General features: G+C 49.2%; 1 protein-coding gene across 2 annotated transcripts in view; it reads left to right on the forward strand.

Annotated features, from left to right (window-relative positions):
• The window catches only part of LOC140394174 (protein kinase C beta type), a 531938-nt gene that overhangs the window by 502180 nt on the left and 9501 nt on the right, over positions 1-20257 (forward strand). The window contains exon 17 of one of the 2 annotated variants that reach the window (XM_072481121.1): positions 943-2003. The exons of the other annotated variant lie outside the window; for it this stretch is intronic. Within the exon in view, the coding sequence (XP_072337222.1) occupies positions 943-1101 (159 nt within the window). The 3' untranslated portion in view covers positions 1102-2003. Of the gene's footprint in view, positions 1-942; positions 2004-20257 lie in introns of those variants that run through there. 2 annotated transcript variants of the gene reach the window in all.

Consider the following 20257-nt stretch of genomic DNA (forward strand, 5'->3'; position numbering starts at 1 on the left):
AATGTGGAATACATGCTGATAGAACATGTAAATTGATTATCATTGCAGACTTGGACACCTTGTGTTTCTACCTCTGTTCAGATCATCTCCTGTTTACCTGAGTCTGTCTTCCATTATTCCATTTTCCTCTGCTCCCATTTTACAACATGTCTTCTCAGTTCCACATCCAATGTGATTTGTCAATTGACCTTGCCTTTACAACTCCCTCCCAGAGGAGACGCTCTGCTTTGCATGGATATCACCTCGAGATGCCATTCCACTGGCTGCCCCAGAAGAGCAACACAATCCCAGTGAAGGCTCATCCCAGTTCATTCCCTGGGGAGTTTAACCTCCCCCTTACTCTTCTTCCCCCTTGTCCACTTCATGCCACAAGTTTTGAACTACTGAAATAAAAACAGAAAATGCTGGAAATCCTCAGATCCGGCAGCACCTATGGAGAGAATAAGCATCAATGTTTCAGGTCGATGACCTTTCGTCAGAAATGCTGAATGGTAAGTTCCATAAATCTAAAGTTATAATGTGAATATCCACTGCCCTACCCTTAAATGAAGATTGGTCACTGGACAGAGGCACTGAATGTCCATCGCACTGTCCCCACCCAGAACTAGTGAGACCTTCAGGCGAATGGAGTTTGGTAAATGGCGTTGAATGGCCGAACAGTCTTGAGGGGCTGGAAGGCCACCTCCTGGTCCTATGTTCAGCTATAGTTTGGAAACAAAAAAGATACAAATGATAACTGGTCAGTTTGACAACTGTGATCGAGCGGAGTGTGAATGGGAGTGTAACTGGTATTATTCTGGGACGGTGGGATGTTAATAATTGATGACATCTGTGTCCATTGCATTAATCACCCTCCAAGATTAGTTTGTTTTATACGGAACTAACCCATTTTGAAATCCGCGGCACTCCATCCCATCATCCTTTTTCTTTCTCCTCCCACAGTGCGGGCGCAACGCCGAGAACTTCGATCGATTTTTCACCCGTCATCCACCAGTCTTAACTCCACCTGACCAAGAGGTCATCATGAATATTGACCAGGCAGAGTTCGAGGGGTTCTCCTTTATTAACACGGAATTTCTAAATCCTGATGTTACATGTTAAAAAGCGCCTGAGGAAGAATGGGGGGTAAAAGAGAGGGGGGTCAGATGTCCCCTTCAGAATAGGGGCCCTTATTCTGGGTTGTGCAGCATGTTCAGAGGCTGTTAACTGTGCCGTCATGTTTGCTTTGCAAAATCTCTCAAAGCGTGTTGGGATTGCGGTATTTCATCCATCACCTCATCACACAGCGAGATAGAGTGCACACAGCGGCTGTGACAGGTGCTGCTGACCAGTTCATATCGCAGGTGCTTCCCTTTATATTCAGTATGTATGAAGATGTTTTGCAAAATTATTTGCTGCCTGATTGCCAAAAGCTGTACTATGTAACTGCCTCAACCCAGTGGCTTTTCTTTCACTTGACTTTTTGCAAAACACAATGGTAATTCCCCCCCCCCCCCCCCCCCCCCATAACACTTTGTTACTGCAGAGTGAGACTTGCCATGACATCGCAAGTATGCTGGTGAAAGTTTCCTCTGGTTGATGTTTCTCGCGAAATCTGTCTGTGGCCATGTGCAAAATTCGAACCAGGAAAATCTTTGTCAAAAGATTTAGGATGTCAATCTCAGCTGTTCTAAAATGTGTCAAACAAACTCCTTTCTAAATGTTTTATTCCCAATATAATGTAATCCTGACGGTTGACGTGTTTGTTCGAATCAAAAGTAGTGTTTGTAAAATCTGCTCAGTTCTAGAAGTGATTGTGACTGTGTCCTTTTCCATGTTGCTGTGAAGCAGTAACCTCCTCTCTCTTTGGGCTGAATGATATTTGGAAGGCCAGTCTCCCCCCTCCTAACCTGCTTGGACTGGCCTGGGTGTTGGTGAATTTTTCAGGAGGGCACTGGCATGTTTTAACTGATCATGAAACCTTGCAAGAAATCTTTAAAAGAAATAAAGTGATGCATGACTGTTGTCTGTAGTATGTTGCTAACAACACCTGCAGTTGATGTGCCAAACATTTTTCCAGTATTGATATACAATAAAGAAAATCGCACCCAAAAGAAAAAAAAACTCAGCATCACTTTAGTCACCTATTTAACAGCCGCTTATATTTTCTGTTTGGATGTTTTCCGTACCACAGGGCTTTTCCAGGAAGTAAATTAATTAAATCTGTCTCACATTGACGCTGAGTGCTTATCAGAAGTTCTGAGTCCTATCAGCTCCAAACAGGTCAGCCCACTGACACGCTGCTTTCAGTCTCTTTAAACAGTTACTCAATTTTAATCCTCTGCCCCACAACCTCCAGTATAAATTACAAAATACATCAACCAGCAGAGGAAGTAATAACCCGGTGAGAAGACGTAGGCATTCAAGTACCAGCCACCAGCAATTCCACGTAACCCTCTGTAACCCTGAGCCCACTAAATAGATAGCAGCTCTCTGCACAATCCCAAAGTAATCCTTACTCTGCTGAATAAACAGAAACTGCACTGTGGTACATTAAGTAGTCATTATTTTGAAGAAGAAATGGGGGTTAAGAGTTGATTTACAGAGCCTGAGTCACTCATCAACCCACACTTTCCAAGTTTACAAAAATAATTCACATGGACTAAACAAAATGGTTGATAGCTTTGAGTAAAGTGCACACTATTCATCTGGCTCTGATCTATTGAGCTCTCCATTGCTTGGAATACCTCTTTTTAAAAAAAATATATTTATTAAAGTTTTTTAACAACACAATTTTTTCCCCTTACAAACAATAACCCCCCCCGTAACAAAATAACCCGAAATCGCACTGAGCAAGATATATACATGGCAAAATGGTATATTTACATAGCTTTATGCACTGGCTCTCTCCCGCACATGCCAGTTTCCCCCACCCTTCATGTTATCTCCTGCTCATCCATCCACCCAAGCACATCCCCCATTCCCTCTCCCACCCCCCCCCCCCCTTCCCAAGACGTCCCCCCCACAGGGTTGCTGCTGCTGCTGACCGACCTTCCTCTAACGCTCCGCGAGATATTCTAGGAACGGTTGCCTCTGCCTGTAGAACCCCTGCGCAGGCCCTCTCAAGGCGAACTTAATCCTCTCCAGCTTTATGAACACAGCCATGTTGTTTATCCAGGCCTCCACGCTAGGGGGCTTCGCCTCCTTCCACATTAGCAAGATCCTTCGCCGGGCTACTAGGGACGCAAAGGCCAGAATGCCGGCCTCTTTCGCCTCCTGCACTCCCGGTTCGTCCACTACTCCAAATATTGCTAGCCCCCAGCTTGGCTTGACCCGGTCTTTCACCACCTGAGATATTGCTCCCGCCACTCCTCTCCAGAACCCCTCCAGTGCCGGACATGACCAAAACATAGGACATGGTTCGCCGGGCTCCCTGAGCACCTTCCACATCTGTCCTCTACCCCAAAGAACCTGCTCAACCTCGCCCCTGTCAAGTGAGCTCTGTGAACCACCTTAAATTGTATCAGGCTGAGCCTGGCACACGAGGAGGAGGAATTAACCCTGCCTAGGGCATCAGCCCACAGACCTTCCTCGATCTCCTCCCCCAGCTCCTCCTCCCATTTACCCTTCAGCTCTTCTACCAGCGCTTCCCCCTCTTCTTTCATCTCCTGGTGTATTGCCGACACCTTGCCCTCCCCGACCCATACACCCGAGATCACCCTGTCTTGAATTTCTTGTGCCGGGAGCAACGGGAATTCCCTGACCTGTCGCCTCACGAAAGCCCTCACCTGCATATATCTAAAGGCATTTCCTGGGGGTAACTCAAACTTCTCCTCCAGTGCCCCTAGGCTCGCAAATGTCCCGTCAATGAACAGGTCCCCCATTCTTCTAATCCCCGCCCGATGCCAGCTCTGGAAGCCCCCGTCCATCTTCCCCGGGACAAACTGGTGGTTACCCCTGAACGGGGACCACACCGAGGCTCCCACTGCACCCCTGTGCCGATTCCACTGGCCCCAGATCCTTAACGTTGCCGCCACCACCGGGCTCGTGGTATACTTTGACGGCGAGAACGGCAGCGGTGCCGTCACCAATGCCCCCAGGCTCGTTCCTTTACAGGACGCCATCTCCATCCTCTTCCATGCCGCCCCCTCTCCCTCCATAACCCACTTGCGGATCATTGCCACATTTGCTGCCCAGTAGTAGCTCCCTAGGTTTGGCAGCGCCAACCCTCCTCGGTCCCTACTGCGTTCCAGGAACCCTCTCCTTACCCTCGGGGTCTTATTCGCCCACACAAACCCCATAATACTCCTACCTATTCTCTTAAAAAAGCCCTTGGTGATCACGATGGGGAGGCACTGAAACACGAACAGAAACCTCGGAAGGACCACCATTTTGACCGACTGCACTCTACCCGCCAGCGAGAGCGGTAACATGTCCCATCTTTTGAAATCCTCCTCCATTTGCTCCACCAACCTCGTCAGATTCAGTTGATGTAGGGCCCCCCAACTCCTGACTATCTGGATCCCCAGATACCGAAAAACCCCCGCCGCCCTCCTCAGCGGTAGGTCCCCTATCCCTCTTTCTTGGTCCCCTGCCTGTAATACAAAGAGCTCACTCTTCCCTACATTGAGCTTATAGCCCGAAAACTCCCCAAACTCCCTTAGAGTCTGCATGACCTCCACCATCCCCTCCATTGGGTCCGCCATGTACAGCAACAGGTCATCCGCGTATAGCGACACCCGATGCTCTTCTCCCCCTCAGACCACCCCCCTCCATTTATTAGACTCCCTCAGTGACATGGCCAAGGGTTCGATCGCCAATGCAAACGACAGGGGGGACAGGGGGCACCCCTGCCTCGTTCCTCGGTACAGCCGAAAGTACTCCGACCTCCGCCGGTTCGTCACTACACTCGCCACCGTGGCTCTGTAAAGGAGCTTAACCCAGCTGATAAACCCTCCCCCGAACCCAAACCTACGCAGCACCTCCCAGAGGTACTCCCACTCTACTTGGTCAAAAGCCTTTTCCGCGTCCATAGCCGCCACTATCTCCGCCTCTCCCTCCTCCGATGGCATCATTATCACGTTTAAGAGCCGCCGCACATTAGTGTTCAATTGCCTGCCCTTTACGAATCCCGTCTGGTCCTCATGGATCACCCCCGGGACACAGTCCTCAATCCTCGTGGCCAGCACTTTTGCCAATAACTTAGCGTCCACATTGAGGAGCGAAATCGGCCTGTACGATCCACATTGCAGTGGGTCCTTGTCCCGCTTTAGAATCAAGGAAATTGTCGCTTCCGACATTGTCAAGAGAGGTCCCCTCCTCTCTTGCCTCGTTAAAGGTCCTCTCTAGTAGCGGGGCCAATAGGTCTACGTACTTTCTGTAGAACTCCACCGGGAACCCGTCCGGCCCCGGGGCCTTCCCCGCTTGCATACTCCCCAAACCCTTGCTCAGCTCCTCCAACCCAATTGGTGCCCCCAAACCAGCCACCTCTTGCTCCTCCACCCTCGGGAACCTCAGTTGGTCTAGGAATCGTCTCATCCCCCCTTCCCCCACTGGGGGCTGGGATCTGTACAGCTCTTCATCGAAGGCCTTGAATACCTTGTTTATTTTCGTTACACTCCGAACTGTGGCTCCCCTTCCATGTTTGATTCCCCCTATTTCCCTCGCTGCCGTCCTCTTACGGAGCTGGTGTGCCAGCATCCGACTAGCCTTTTCCCCGTACTCGTAGGTCGCCCCCTGCGCCTTCCTCCACTGTGCCTCCGCCTTCCCCGTGGTTAACAGGTCAAACTCCGTCTGGAGCCGTCGTCTTTCCCCAAGTAATCTTTCCTCTGGGGCCTCTGCGTATCTCCTGTCCACTCTCAAAATCTCCCCCACTAACCTCTCCCTTTCCATGCCCTCTGTCCTCTCCCTATGAGCCCTGATGGAGATTAGCTCTCCCCTGATCACCACCTTCAACACCTCCCATACCACCCCCACTCGCACCGCTCCGTTGTCGTTGGCCTCCAAGTACCTTTCGATACGCCCCCTCACCGTCCCACACACCACCTCATCTGCCAGCAGTCCCACATCCAGCCGCCACAGCGGGCGTTGGTCCCTCTCCTCTCCCAGCCCCATTTCCACCCAGTGCGGGGCGTGGTCCGAAACGGCTATGGCCGAATACTCCGTCCCCTCCACCCTCAGGATGAGCGCCCTGCCCAGAACAAAAAAATCTATCTGGGAGTAGGCTTTGTGCACGTGGGAGAAGAAAGAAAATTCCCTGGCCTGCGGTCTTGCAAACCTCCATGGGTCTACTCTCCCCATCTGATCCATAAACCCCCTAAGCACCTTGGCCGCCGCTGGCCTCTTTCCCGTCCTTGATCTGGAGCGGTCCAGTGCTGGGTCCAGCACTGTATTGAAGTCCCCTCCCATTATCAGGCCTCCTACCTCCAGGTCCGGAATGCGCCCCAACATGCGCTTCATAAATCCAGCATCATCCCAGTTCGGGGCGTATACATTTGCCAACACCACCCACGTCCCTTGCAACCTACCGCTCACCATCGCATATCTCCCTCCATTATCCACTACGATAGTCTTAGCCTCAAATGACACATGCTTTCCCACCAAAATTGCCACCCCTCTATTCTTCGCGTCCAGTCCCGAGTGGAATACCTGTCCTACCCATCCCCTTCTTAACCTGACCTGGTCCGCCACCTTCAGGTGTGTCTCTTGGAGCATGGCCACGTCCGCCTTCAGTCCCTTCAAGCGCCCGAACACTCGAGCCCTCTTCACCGGCCCTCACGTTCCACGTTATCAACCGGATTGGAGGGGCTCTCACCCCGCCCCCCCCCCCCCCCCCCCCCCCCCCACCCCCGACTAGCCATCTCCTTTTCTGGGCCAGTCCCGTGTCCGCGTCTCCCTCACCCTCCAGTCCCCCAGCCGGGGGACCTCCGTCCCGACCACATCTTCTGTGTCCCATTCCCTTTCGGCGAATGCAGCAGCAACCCTTTTTCCCCCCCCCCTTTCCCTCCCCTCTCCCCCGCTAGACCCCTGTCTAGCTTTTTTGCTCCCCCCATATCACTCCCGTAAGTCAGCTGACACCTGCTGACCCCGGCTTCCCCCGCTGAGCCTTTGACCCCCCCGTGTGGTAGTCTCCCAATCAATATACGTTCCTTTGTTCCCCTTCCCGCCTTTCTTCCCGCGCACGGGGAAAACCCCGCGCTTTCCAAAGCCCGCCCCGCCCCCTCTGGCGCTGCTCCTGTCGTGGCCTTGTCTCTCTCCCCCAGCCCATGTAACATTTCCTGCGCGTGATTGACCTCCTATATACAACAACCATCACACATCAACCCTCAAACACCCCCCACCCTCACAAACCCTCAGTTGGAGTCCAACTTTTTAGTTTGTATAAAGGTCCACGCCTCTTCAGGCGTTTCGCAGTAGTAGTATTGGCCCTTGTATGTGACCCACAGTCGCGCTGGCTGCAGCATTCCAAATTTCACTCCGATGCAGCACCGCTTTGGCCCGGTTGAAACCCGCTCTCCGCTTTGCAACCTCCGTGCTCCAGTCCGGGTATATTCGGGTCTCTGCATTGCCCCACATCCTGCTTCGCTCCTTCTTGGCCCATTTCAGGACCCAGGATCCGCAGATTATTTCTCCTCGACCTGTTCTCCAGGTCTTCGAGTCTTCCCGCCCACTTCTTGTGTCGCGCCTCGTGCCGCTCCACTCTCACCACCAAGCCCAAGAGTTCATCCTCATTCTCACTCACTCTTTTCTGTACCTCCTGGATCTTCACCTCGTGGGCCTTCTGGGTTATCCCTAGTCTTTCAATTGCCGCCAGCATAGGCGCCAGCATCTCCTTGCGCAGCTCCTCGAAGCAGCGCTTGATGAATTCCTGCAGCTCCGGCCCGCACTCCGCTTTGTCCCCGGCCGCCGCCATTTTGTTTTTTTCCCTCGCTTCTCCCGCTGCTCCAATGCCGCTTTGTTGGCCGTTGCACTTCTGGTCCGGTCCATAAAAGTTGGAGGGGGACTTCTCTCTTCACTTCCCCACGTGTTGTCGTCAAAAAAGTTCCGTTGGGGCTCCTCCAATGAGCCCGAAAGTCCGTAGTAGCGTGAGCTGCCAAATCGTGCGGCTTAGCTCCGCATAGCCGCAACCAGAAGTCTGCTTGGAATACCTCTGACAATCGAGAATACACAACACAAATTACACCCTTTACCCGGTGTGCACCGTTTCATTGGTTTCTGGTTTCTAGTACACGTTTTTTTAAATTTAAAGTGCCCACTTTTTTCCCAATAAAGGGGCAATTTAGCGTGGCCAATCAACATACCCTGCATATCTTTGGGTTGGCCCTACACGGGGAGAATGTGCAAACTCCACATGGACAAAGACCCCGGGCCGGAATCGAACCCGGGTCCTCGGCTAATCACTGAGCCACCGTGCCGCCCCTAGTTTCCAGTAGACGCCAACATCCTAGTAAAGGAGTCGCTAAAGAAACAGCCTCATGGTGATGTGCCGCTATTTAAAAAATATTTTTGCTCCCGTCCGTCCGCGCAGTCTGAAATGATTGGGGTTACATCATGTTGTCAGTGAAGATTAATAACCAGGTGAGTAAGCAGTAGAGTGGTGGTTGAGAAAGTAGACAATGCTGCAGAAAATGTAGAGAATGAGATAGAGAGGGGAACACATGAAGGGATAGAGATGGAAGGGAAGAGTGGTAAAGAGACGGATAAAGAAGCGTAGAATTTAACAGTGTGATAGGTAAGGGTAGAGCTTTGTTTAAAGAGGTAGAGATGGGTAAAGAACATAAAAAAGTTAGAAACTTATCAAGAACATGTTTCCTTTTGTGAGTTTCTCTACTTCAATCAAGTCTTGCACACTCAGGCATACTGTGATTGTAAAGGTTCACCCAGGAATGGAATGCCGAGCTAAAAGAACATTCTAAAAGTCTATTTCCTCTTAAACTCATGCATGTTAGCTCGGCGTGGGATTATCAAGTAGTTCCCTATTCACAGTGAGAATAAGATTTAGATTTATATAGTGAAAAGTATTGTTCTGCATACAGTCCAGGCAGATCGTTCCAGACATGAAAAATATAGCCTTCTGAAGGAAGGCTAGATTCCAGAGTTGGAACAGAGCACTGAATATTTCAATGGACCTTTATCCTCGTAACAAGGACACAGTGGGACATTGAAGAGACAGTGATGCCAGAGTCCAGGCGCAGAGGATGCACAGCTACTCCAGATGGTGGATCTACTCAATGGACATAACTAACTGGACCTCACAAAAGAACAATGTCAAATGCAGTATAGGCTCCAATGCCTAATGCAGTTTCGACTGAGTGGAGATGCTTTAACTAATGAGGTCCTTTCTGGACCATGAGAATTTGCAGGCAGTCATCTGTACACATGCGTTATTAAAATTGATTAAATTTAATACATATAATGCAAAGTATTACATTGCATTGCAGAATTTACCGCGCTGGAAGAATCCATTCAGTGATCCCACCTGTACCAGTACGAGTTCATCAACTGGGGCCATTTACTCTAATTTCATTTCCCTGTCCTTTCCATTATCCTCCTGTATCCTTCCTTTTCAAATACATATCAAATTCCCTTTCAATGGTCACTTATGGTAAATCAATCTGTGCTCTAATAGCATTCTCTGTGAAAAGGTTTATTCAAACTTCCGTCTTCATTCTTCTAATGATAACCATTATCTGTGCCTTTATTATGAACTCAACGCAATCTGTCACTATTTACCCTTTCAAAACCCTTTCATAATGTTCTAGTGAATATATGACGCACTCCTTTATTAACATGAAAACTCTCATAGACATAGCAATGAAGACTACACCCTAAATTGTGTAACACCATCCCTCACTGATATCACTCAAATATAAAATACACTGACACAAACATAACTTACGTCTGATTGATGTAAACATCCTTAATAACTTACCACACCCTCAATTACCTCACCCAGACTTTAACAAATATAACACAAATGTAACAATATGTCCTCACCCTGATTTAACACCGTATATATGGTATCAATTACATCTTGTTACTCAGTTTGTATTATTAATACGTACATTATCATTTTTTCTTGTACTCATGTACAGTATTAATTTATGTTATACTGAATTTTGCTCAATATGTATGTTATCAATCATTTTTTTTACCGCTTTATACAATATTATTTTCTGATGCCCATTTGCAGTGTTGCTGTCTGTGGTACTTCAAAAATAATTTCCTGTTGCTCATGTACAATATTATTTTCTGTTACTCATTTTGTATTGTTATTCAGTACATACAGTTTCCTGTATGCAGTATTAATCCTTTCCTGTTCAGTTTGCATCATTACTGTGAGCATGTTATCACAATTTTCCCTATTATTTTGTGTATGCAGTATTAATAGTTTCTCATTACACCATATGTACATTATTAAGCATTTCCTGTACTTTGCATTGTCACTTTGTGTATATTATGGGCCATTTTCTGTTTCTCAAGTGTATGCAGTATTAGTTATTTCTTATTATTTAGTTTGTGTTATTAATTAGTGCAAATGGCACCAATGGTATAATATTACCTGATCTGCACTATTTGACAGTCTCCCCCTCAGGATATACTGTTAACTAATGTCTACAGTATAAATAATTTTTCATGACACAACATGCATTATTCTGTGTTTATATCCTTATATGCCCAGCATGCACTCCAGGAATCCCACTTGCTATCCAGAATACACAGAACAAATTACATTCCTTACTCAGTAAGGGACATCACCATACCTAAGTTCACTAAAAGAATGCCCCTCTTAACAATCTTGAATTTTAAATGCTTTCTTTTATCTCTCATATTTATCAATGTCTCATCTAAGAGTGTGAGAAGAGGTGGAAGTGCACCATGTAATAACTAACTGTCTCCTCTTAGGAAGCAATGCATCAATGCCCCTTTTAATCTAGTACACCGTGAATGAATATCCCTTCTTTTCATGGATACTGCAGAGGAACACTTGCTCCAGTCTGTATTTTGGAAGTGGAATTTCTGGTCTGTACATGTTCAGGTCTTGATCTGTGTATGTTGAAGCCTCTAGTCTATATTTCTTGCAGTCTCTGATCTGGTCTAACCTGTATTTCTTTAGAATTGTGGTCCGTATTTGTTGAGAGAGATTTTGTTTGTGTGATGTCACTGATATGTATATGTTGAGACCTGTGGTCTGTACATTGGGGGATTTCTGGTTTGTATATGTTGAGGTCACTGGTGTATATATATGTTGATGATCCTGCACTATATATGTTGAAGTGTCTGCTCTATATATCTCTCTGGTCTCTTTATGTTGATATCCTTGGTCTGTATATGTTGGGTCTTGCAATCTATATATGTAGAGCTCTTGGCCCGTTTTGGGTCTATATGTTCAGATCATTGGTCTATATATCTAGGGGTCTGTGGCTGTACATGTTGTGAGTCCTGGTCTGTATTTCTAGGGCTCTGTGATGTTGATGCCTCTGGTCTATATATGTTGAAATCTTAGGCCTGTAATTTGTGCAGTGTCTGGTGTGTATGTCTTGGGGTCTCTGGTCCGTTTATCTTGGTGTCAGGCCTGTCTTGGGGTCACTGGTGTGTGTACATGTTGAGATCTCTGGTCTGTATATCTTGAGATCTTTGATCTGTATATATGGATGTATCTTGAAGTCTGGTGGTTTTTTTTAGGTTGTCTTGTTTGCATACCCTGAAGCTTTTAATCTATCTTGATTCCACTGATCTATATAGGTCATGGTCACCTTGGGGGTGTGGTCTGTATATATTGAATTCTCTGGTGTATATAAATTGGGGGGGGGGCTGCTATCTGTATATGTTGATGTTTCTGGTCTGTATTTTTGGGTCTCTGGTCTGGATATCTTGGATCTCTGGTGTTCATACCTTTGGGATCTCTGTGTTATATCTGTTGAGATCTTGGGTATATATCTCTTTCTGTCTGGTTTAGGTGACTCTAGAGTGTATTTCTCGATATCTCTGGTCTGTGTATGTTGAGATCTCTGGTCTTTATATCCTGGGTTCTTTGTTCTGTATATCTTGAAGTTGGTGGTCTGAAAATATTGAGTTCTCTGGTCCACTTAGGGGTCCCTGGTCTGTAAATCTTGGGTCTTGTATGTATATTAGGCTATGTTGTATATGTTGAACTTCCATGGTCTGTGTCTCTTGGGATCTTTGATCTTTACATGTTGAGATCTCAGGTATGTATATCTTACTGTCTCTCATCTGTATTTCTTGGGGTGTCTGGACTGTGTATATTGGATTCTTTGGTCTGTATATCTTGGGTTGTCTAGTCTGTGTATGTTCAGATCTCTGATATATATGTGTTGAGATTTCTGGTGTGTATATCTTGAGAAGTTTCATCAGTATACCGTGGGTTTTTGTAGCCTGTGCATGTTCTGTTCTCTGGTCTACATATTTTTGGTGTCTCTGGTCTGTATACATTGATTTTTCTATATATTTTTGGTCTCTGGTCAGTATATGTTGAGGTGTCAGATCTGTATATGTTGAGGTTTGTAGTCTATATGTTGAGAAGTGTATGCTATATTTTAATGGATCCCTCAACTGGCTTTGTTACGGTCTGAAATCTGTACTTGTTGGAGTATCTGTTCTGTAATTCTTGGTATATCTCGTCTGAATTTCTGAAGTCTTTAGTTTGTACATTTTGCTGTTTCTGGAGTGTATAACTTTGGGTTTGTATATCTTGGGAATTTTAGTCTATATATGGTTGAGATTTTTGTATTTCTAAGGATCCGTTGATTTGTCTGTATATCTTGAGGTCTGGTGGCATACCTTGGACTGCCTGATCTGGATATTTTGAGGCTTTTATTTAATCTATCTTGGGTGTATAATCTATATATGTTGTGTCTCTGATCGATATTCTCCTGGAGTCTCTGATCTGTATATGTTGATATTTCTGATCTGTAAATCTTGAGGTCTGTTCTGTATATCTTGGATTTATGATCTGTATATGTTGACATCTCTGGTGTCTGTACATCTTGGGGTTTAATATCTTGGGATCTCTGGTCCTTATATCCAGTGTCTCTGATGTATATATTTTGGGGTCTTTGATGTGTATATGTTGAGATCAGGAAAGTATCTCTTGTTGTATATCTAGGTGTCTCTGGTCTGGGGATGTCTAGTCTGTATGTGTTCGGATCTCTGGTCTGTGTATGTTGAGATCTCTGGTCTGGGGATGTCTAGTCTGTATGTGTTCGGATCTCTGGTCTGTGTATGTTGAGATCTCTCGTCTGATCTCATATGTATATCTTGGTGTCTCTGGCCTTTATATCTGGGCGCCTTGGTTCCACAATTCTATATCCCGGGGTCTCTGGTCTGTAAATGTTGGGGCTTGTCATCTGTAATTATTGAGAAATTTGGTCTGCATGTTATGGAATTTCTGATCTGTGATGTTTTTGCTCTGTATATCTTTGGGTCTATATATCTTGGGGCTTGTATTCTATATATTTGTTGAGGTGTCTAATCTAAATATGTTGAGGTGTATAGTCAGTCTATGTTGATGTGTGGTCTATATTTCTCTGGCTCCCTCACCTTTATATGTTGGGTTTCAAATCAGTGTTTTTGGGGGTCTCTGCTCTGTATATCTTGGTGTCTCTGGTCGATATATGTTAGATGTATATATTTTTTTAAATTTGGGGTACCCAATTATTTTTTTCCAATTAAGGGGCAATTTAGCGTGGCCATTCCACCTAACCTGCACATCTTTGGTTTGTGGGGGTGAGACCCACACAGACACTGGGAGAAGGTGTAAATTCCACACGGACAGTGGCCCAGGGCCGGGATCGAACCCAGGTCCGCGGTGCTGTGAGGCAGCAGTGCTAACCACTGCACCACCATGCCGCCCATGTTAGTTGTATATTAGGGGTATTCATTTGTCATTATTGGGTGGTTCCTGGTCTATTTTTTTGGATTCTCTGGCCTTTATCCATTGAGATATTTAGTTGGGTTTATCTGCTAGGTCATTTTTTGATTGCACTGATTTTTCTTTCTTGGAGGCTCTGATCTTTTCCTCACTGGCAATATTTCTAGTGTACGTTTATTGTAAGTTTTTTTAAAAATCTACATTATTGTGGCTTACTTGCATTGATTGGGGGCTCGTCTGTGTTTCTGTGTTTGCCCTGAGTCTGTGGCAGATCTTCATTCTTATGTCACTCCAGCTTGTGTATGTATGGGGTTTCTGTGGTCCCTTTATTATGGTCTGTTCAGTATGTTTTTATGAGACTATATCTGGTCGTTTTGTAATTGATGACTTGTCAGGGATGAAATGGCAGCCCTGAAAGAGCGTGGGATGATTCATCAGGGTTCTCGTAAAAGAAGGTGGATACGAATAATATTGTGCTGTCCAGTTCCGCCTCCTTTTCCAGCTGGCCATTTCACACTATGTCTAATATGTTTTTAATGGGTGTCTGATGTTATTTGTGAGGTGTGTCTACTCTATGCTTATCAGGGTTTTCTTGTACATCAGTATTAGGGATTCCTGTCTGTTTTTAATGGAGTCTTTGGTGATTATTTGTTAGAAGCGTCAGTTCTGTGTTCTTTGTGGTTCTCTCAAGTCATTTTTGAGGATTCCTATCTTTTGGGGGGAAGGGGCTCTCTAATCTGCTTATTGGAAGCATCATTGCTCTGTGTTTATTAGGGGGCTCTATTCTGTATCTGTGTATCAGGGCCCATTGGTTTGCAGGCAGCCCGTGCCTCCATAATCAAGGTCCTGTGCATGTTGTATGACCCTAATTCCACCAACTCTTCAAGCTGAGCCACAGAATGGGTCGCACCAAGGACTACATTTAGGGCAGGAAATACAACAGCACAGGTAAGTGAATAATTTAAAGTTTTTGGGGGGCAGGAATAGGACAAGCATTTGATCTTGCATCACCTGAAATTAAATTAGTCTCCCTTACGAAATCATTTGCATTGAAAATTTCTTTTCTGAGAATATACATTTCCTGATCCTGTCTGATAAACCAAATATTGGTCACGGTGAATTGATTCCAGATATAAGGTTGATTAGGTTAAAGATATAAAGGAAAAGGAAATAGTGTGAGAATGAGGTAGAAGATCATCCACTACCTAGTTGAATGGTACAGCACGGTTGGTCAAATGTCCTATTCCTGCTCCTATTTCCTATGTTTGTGTGATGTGCGGGGAGATCATACGGTTAATGAGTCAGTGATACTGTGCGATTCTTGGAAATAGAACCAAGTAAATTTCCAGGGTCAGCTGCAAGACAGTCCCATCACCAAGGGCCTTCCGCAAGACAGTCCCATCACCCAGGGCCTGTCGCAAGGCCGCCTGCCACCCAGGGCCTGCCGCAAGGCCGTCCCACAACCCAGGGCCTGCCGCAAGGCCGTTCCGCCACCCAGGGCCTGCCGCAAGGCCGTCCCGCCACCCAGGGCCTGCCGCAAGGCCGTCCCGCCACCCAGGGCCTGCCGCAAGGCCGTCCCGCCACCCAGGGCCTGCCGCAAGGCCGTCCCGCCACCCAGGGCCTGCCGCAAGGCCGTCCCGCCACCCAGGGCCTGCCGCAAGGCAGTCCGATAACCCAGGCTGGTATTTCCGGCCACTGACTGGCGTCGGGATTCAATCGTTCTGCCGATAGCACAACCCCACATGCGGGTTTCCCAGTGGCATGGGTTAGCTTCAATGGGAATTCACATTGACAGTGGCGGGAGCAAAGACTCCTACTGCCAGCGAACGGTGCGCTGACTCCCGCCGCAGAGAACCACATGGCTGGGAGCCCGGAGAATGTCACCCATGTGTCTGCCACCAGGCGTCCTGTTATCCAGTGTCTACCACCAGGCCGTCCCTTTACCCAGTGTCTGCCACCAGGCGTCCTGTTATCCAGTGTCTACCACCAGGCCGTCCCTTTACCCAGTGTCTACCACCAGGCAGTCCCGTTACCCAGTGTCTGTCACCAGGACGTCCCGTTACCCAGTGTCTACCACCAGGCAGTCCCGTTACCCAGTGTCTACCACCAGGCCGTCCCTTTACCCAGTGTCTGCCACCAGGACGTCCCGTTACCCAGTGTCTGCCACCAGGCCGTCCCGTAACTCAGTGTCTGCCACCAGGCCGTCCCGTTACCCAGTGTCTGCCACCAGGCCGTCCCGTTACCCAGTGTCTGCCACCAGGCCGTCCCGTTACCCAGTGTCTGCCACCAGGCCGTCCCGTTACCCAGTGTCTGCCACCAGGCTGCCCCGTTACCCAGTGTCTGCAACCAGGCTGCCCCGTTACCCAGTGTCTGCCACCAGGCCGTCCCGTTACCCAGTGTCTGCCACCAGGCCATCCCGTTACCCAGTGTCTGCCACCAGGCCGTCCAGTTATCCAGTGTCTGCCACCAGGCCGCCCCGTTACCCAGTGTCTGCCACCAGGCCGTCCCGTTACCCGGTGTCTGCCACCAGGCCGTCCCGTCACCCAGTGTCTGCCACCAGGCCGTCCCATTACCCAGTGTCTGCCACCAGGCCGTCCCATTACCCAGTGTCTGCCACCAGGCAGTCCCGTTACCCAGTGTCTGCCACCAGGCCGTTCCGTTACCCAGTGTCTGCCACCAGGCCGTCCCGTTACCCAGTGTCTGCCACCAGGCCGTCCCGTTACCCAGTGTCTGCCACCAGGCCGTCCCGTTACCCAGTGTCTGCCACCAGGCTGCCACGTTACCCAGTGTCTGCCACCAGGCTGCCCCGTTACCCAGTGTCTGCCACCAGGCCATCCCGTTACCCAGTGTCTGCCACCAGGCTGCCCCGTTACCCAGTGTCTGCCACCAGGCTGCCCCGTTACCCAGTGTCTGCCACCAGGCCGTCCCGTTACCCGGTGTCTGCCACCAGGCCGTCCAGTTACCCAGTGTCTGCCACCAGGCCGTCCAGTTACCCAGTGTCTGCCACCAGGCCGTCCCGTTACCCAGTGTCTGCCACCAGGCCGTCCAGTTACCCAGTGTCTGCCACCAGGCCGTCCCGTTACCCGGTGTCTGCCACCAGGCCGTCCCGTTACCCAGTATCTGCCACCAGGCCGTCCCGTTACCCAGTGTCTGCCACCAGGCCGTCCAGTTACCCAGTGTCTGCCACCAGGCTGCCCCGTTACCCAGTGTCTGCCACCAGGCCACCCCGTTACCCAGTGTCTGCCACCAGGCCGTCCCGTTACCCAGTGTCTGCCACCAGGCCGTCCCGTTACCCAGTGTCTGCCACCAGGCCGTCCCGTTACCCAGTGTCTGCCACCAGGCCGTCCCGTTACCCAGTGTCTGCCACCAGGCTGCCACATTACCCAGTGTCTGCCACCAGGCTGCCCCGTTACCCAGTGTCTGCCACCAGGCCGTCCCGTTACCCAGTGTCTGCCACCAGGCCGTCCCGTTACCCAGTGTCTGCCACCAGGCATTCCCGTTACCCAGTGTCTGCCACCAGGCCGTCCCGTTACCCAGTGTCTGCCACCAGGCCGTCCCGTTACCCAGTGTCTGCCACCAGGCCGCCCCGTTACCCAGTGTCTGCCACCAGGCCGTCCCGTTACCCAGTGTCTGCCACCAGGCCGTCCCGTTACCCAGTATCTGCCACCAGGCCGTCCCGTTACCCAGTGTCTGCCACCAGGCCGTCCCGTTACCCAGTGTCTGCCACCAGGCCGTCCCGTTACCCAGTGTCTGCCACCAGGCCGTCCCGTTACCCAGTGTCTGCCACCAGGCCGCCCCGTTACCCAGTGTCTGCCACCAGGCCGTCCCGTTACCCATTGTCTGCCACCAGGCCGTCCCGTTACCCATTGTCTGCCACCAGGCCGTCCCGTTACCCAGTGTCTGCCATCAGGCCACCCCGTTATCCAGTGTCTGCCACCAGGCCGTCCCGTTACCCGGTGTCTGCCACCAGGCCGTCCCGTTACCCAGTGTCTGCCACCAGGCCATCCCATTACCCAGTGTCTGCCACCAGGCCATCCCATTACCCAGTGTCTGCCACCAGGCCGTCCCAATACCCAGTGTCTGCCACCAGGCCGCCCCGTTACCCAGTGTCTGCTACCAGGCCGTCCCGTTACCCAGTGTCTGCCACCAGGCCGTCCCGTTACCCAGTGTCTGCCACCAGGCCGTCCCGTTACCCAGTGTCTGCCACCAGGACGTCCCGTTACCCAGTGTCTGCCACCAGGCTGTCCCATTACCCAGTGTCTGCCACCAGGCCGTCCCGTTACCCAGTGTCTGCCACCAGGCCGTCCCGTTACCCAGTGTCTGCCACCAGGCTGTCCCATTACCCAGTGTCTGCCACCAGGCTGTCCCATTACCCAGTGTCTGCCACCAGGCCGTCCCGTTACCCAGTGTCTGCCACCAGGCCGTCCCGTTACCCAGTGTCTGCCACCAGGCCGTCCCGTTACCCAGTGTCTGCCACCAGGCCGTCCCATTACCCAGTGTCTGCCACCAGGCCGTCCCGTTACCCAGTGTCTGCCGCCAGCCGCCCCGTTACCCAGAGTCTGCCACCAGGCCGTCCCGTTACCCAGTGTCTGCCACCAGGTCGCCCCGTTACCCAGTGTCTGCCACCAGGCCGTCCCGTCACCCAGTGTCTGCCACCAGGCAGTCCCGTTACCCAGTGTCTGCCACCAGGCCGTCCCGTTACCCAGAGTCTGCCACCAGGCATTCCCGTCACCCAGTGTCTGCCACCAGGCATTCCCGTTACCCAGTGTCTGCCACCAGGCCGTCCCGTTACCCAGTGTCTGCCACCAGGCCGTCCCGTTACCCAGTGTCTGCCACCAGGCTGCCCCGTTACCCAGTGTCACTCCCAGACAGACGTATTACCCAATAATGTCCCCAGAAAGTCACAGTACTCGGTATCAGCTCCCAACCAATCACAGTACCTCAGAGCCAGCTTCCGGATAACCACATTAGTTGGCTCTCGGATAACCCATTACCCAGTATTTGCTAGTTTCCAGAGGGACCCATTGCCCCAGTCCTTGGGCCTGTTTAGCACAGGGCTAAAAGCAGACCAAGGCAAGCCAGCAGCACGGTTCAATTCCCGTAACAGCCTCCCCGAACAGGCGCCGGAATGTGGTGACTAGGGGCTTTTCACAGTAACTTCATTGAAGCCTACTTGTGACAATAAGCGATTTTCATTTCATTTCATTTCCTCAGTTAATTTGTTGGTCCACTAGCACTCACACAAACACTCAATTGATTGCAGTCTGAAATGTTACTTTCAGGTACTGCCCACTGCCAAGCGGCTCAGTGCTGAAATGTTTAGCAAGCCCAATTTTCAACTCTACTGCTCCCAGGAATAGAAGTTAATCAAAGACGGAACTGGCCATGAATATGGATCAATTATGTTTGTATTCAAGTTCATGAGAAATGCGGTAATTTTCAACCAGTTAAGACGTTTGACATAATACAGGACAGATATATTGTCCTCTAAATAGTACAGGTATTGCACGAATTGTGACTGAATTTTTGTGAGGGTTTGTCCGAATATCGATGGCCGATCTGGATAAATTATCATTTAAGCCACTTAAATGAAGAATGACTTCAGAATTCTGAGGTGCAGAGGGATCTAGGTATGCTCATGAATGAGTCAGAAAAGATAGTATGCAAGTACAGCGTGTGATCAAGAAGGCTAGTGGGATGTTATCCTTTACCACCAGAGGAATTGAACATGAAAGTAAGGATGTTAGACGATGGCATTGGTGACACCACAACTTGAATACTATGTTCAGTTTAGGTCTCTTTATTTAAGGAAGGATGCAAATACATTTTAGACGGTTCAGAGGAGGTTTACTAGATTGATAGCTGGAATGAGGGCAGGCAGAGGGACTTGTTTCCATTAAAGTTCAGAAGAGTGAGGGGTGACTTGACTGAAGTGTATATGATTCTGAATGCTATTGACGAGGTGGATGGGGAAACATTAAACTGAGGACTTTAAACTAAAGATTGGGGGGGAAGGGAAAGTCAGGGAACCAAGAGGTGAAGTAATCAGTGGGAAGCGTAGCTGCTTAGGAATACAAAAAAACACGAACAGACAAAACTCAAGAGTGGTTACGATTGTCCCCATCCCACAAAATATGACACAGTGTATGGAAAGGCTCAGTAAACCAAGGTCCACCACACTAAGAAAACAAAAAGGGACGGTCAATAGAGAATTAAAGGTGCTATATTTAAATGCGCGCAGTGTACGGAACAAGGTAGATGAGCTTGTGGCCCAGATTGTGACTGGCAGGTATGATGTGGTAGGCATCACAGAGACGTGGTTGTAGGGGGTTCAGGACTGGCATGTAAACATCCAGGGATTCACAACCTATCGAAAAGACAGGGAGG

Source organism: Scyliorhinus torazame, chromosome 17 (genome assembly GCF_047496885.1).
Source record: "Scyliorhinus torazame isolate Kashiwa2021f chromosome 17, sScyTor2.1, whole genome shotgun sequence".
NCBI lineage: Eukaryota > Metazoa > Chordata > Chondrichthyes > Carcharhiniformes > Scyliorhinidae > Scyliorhinus > Scyliorhinus torazame.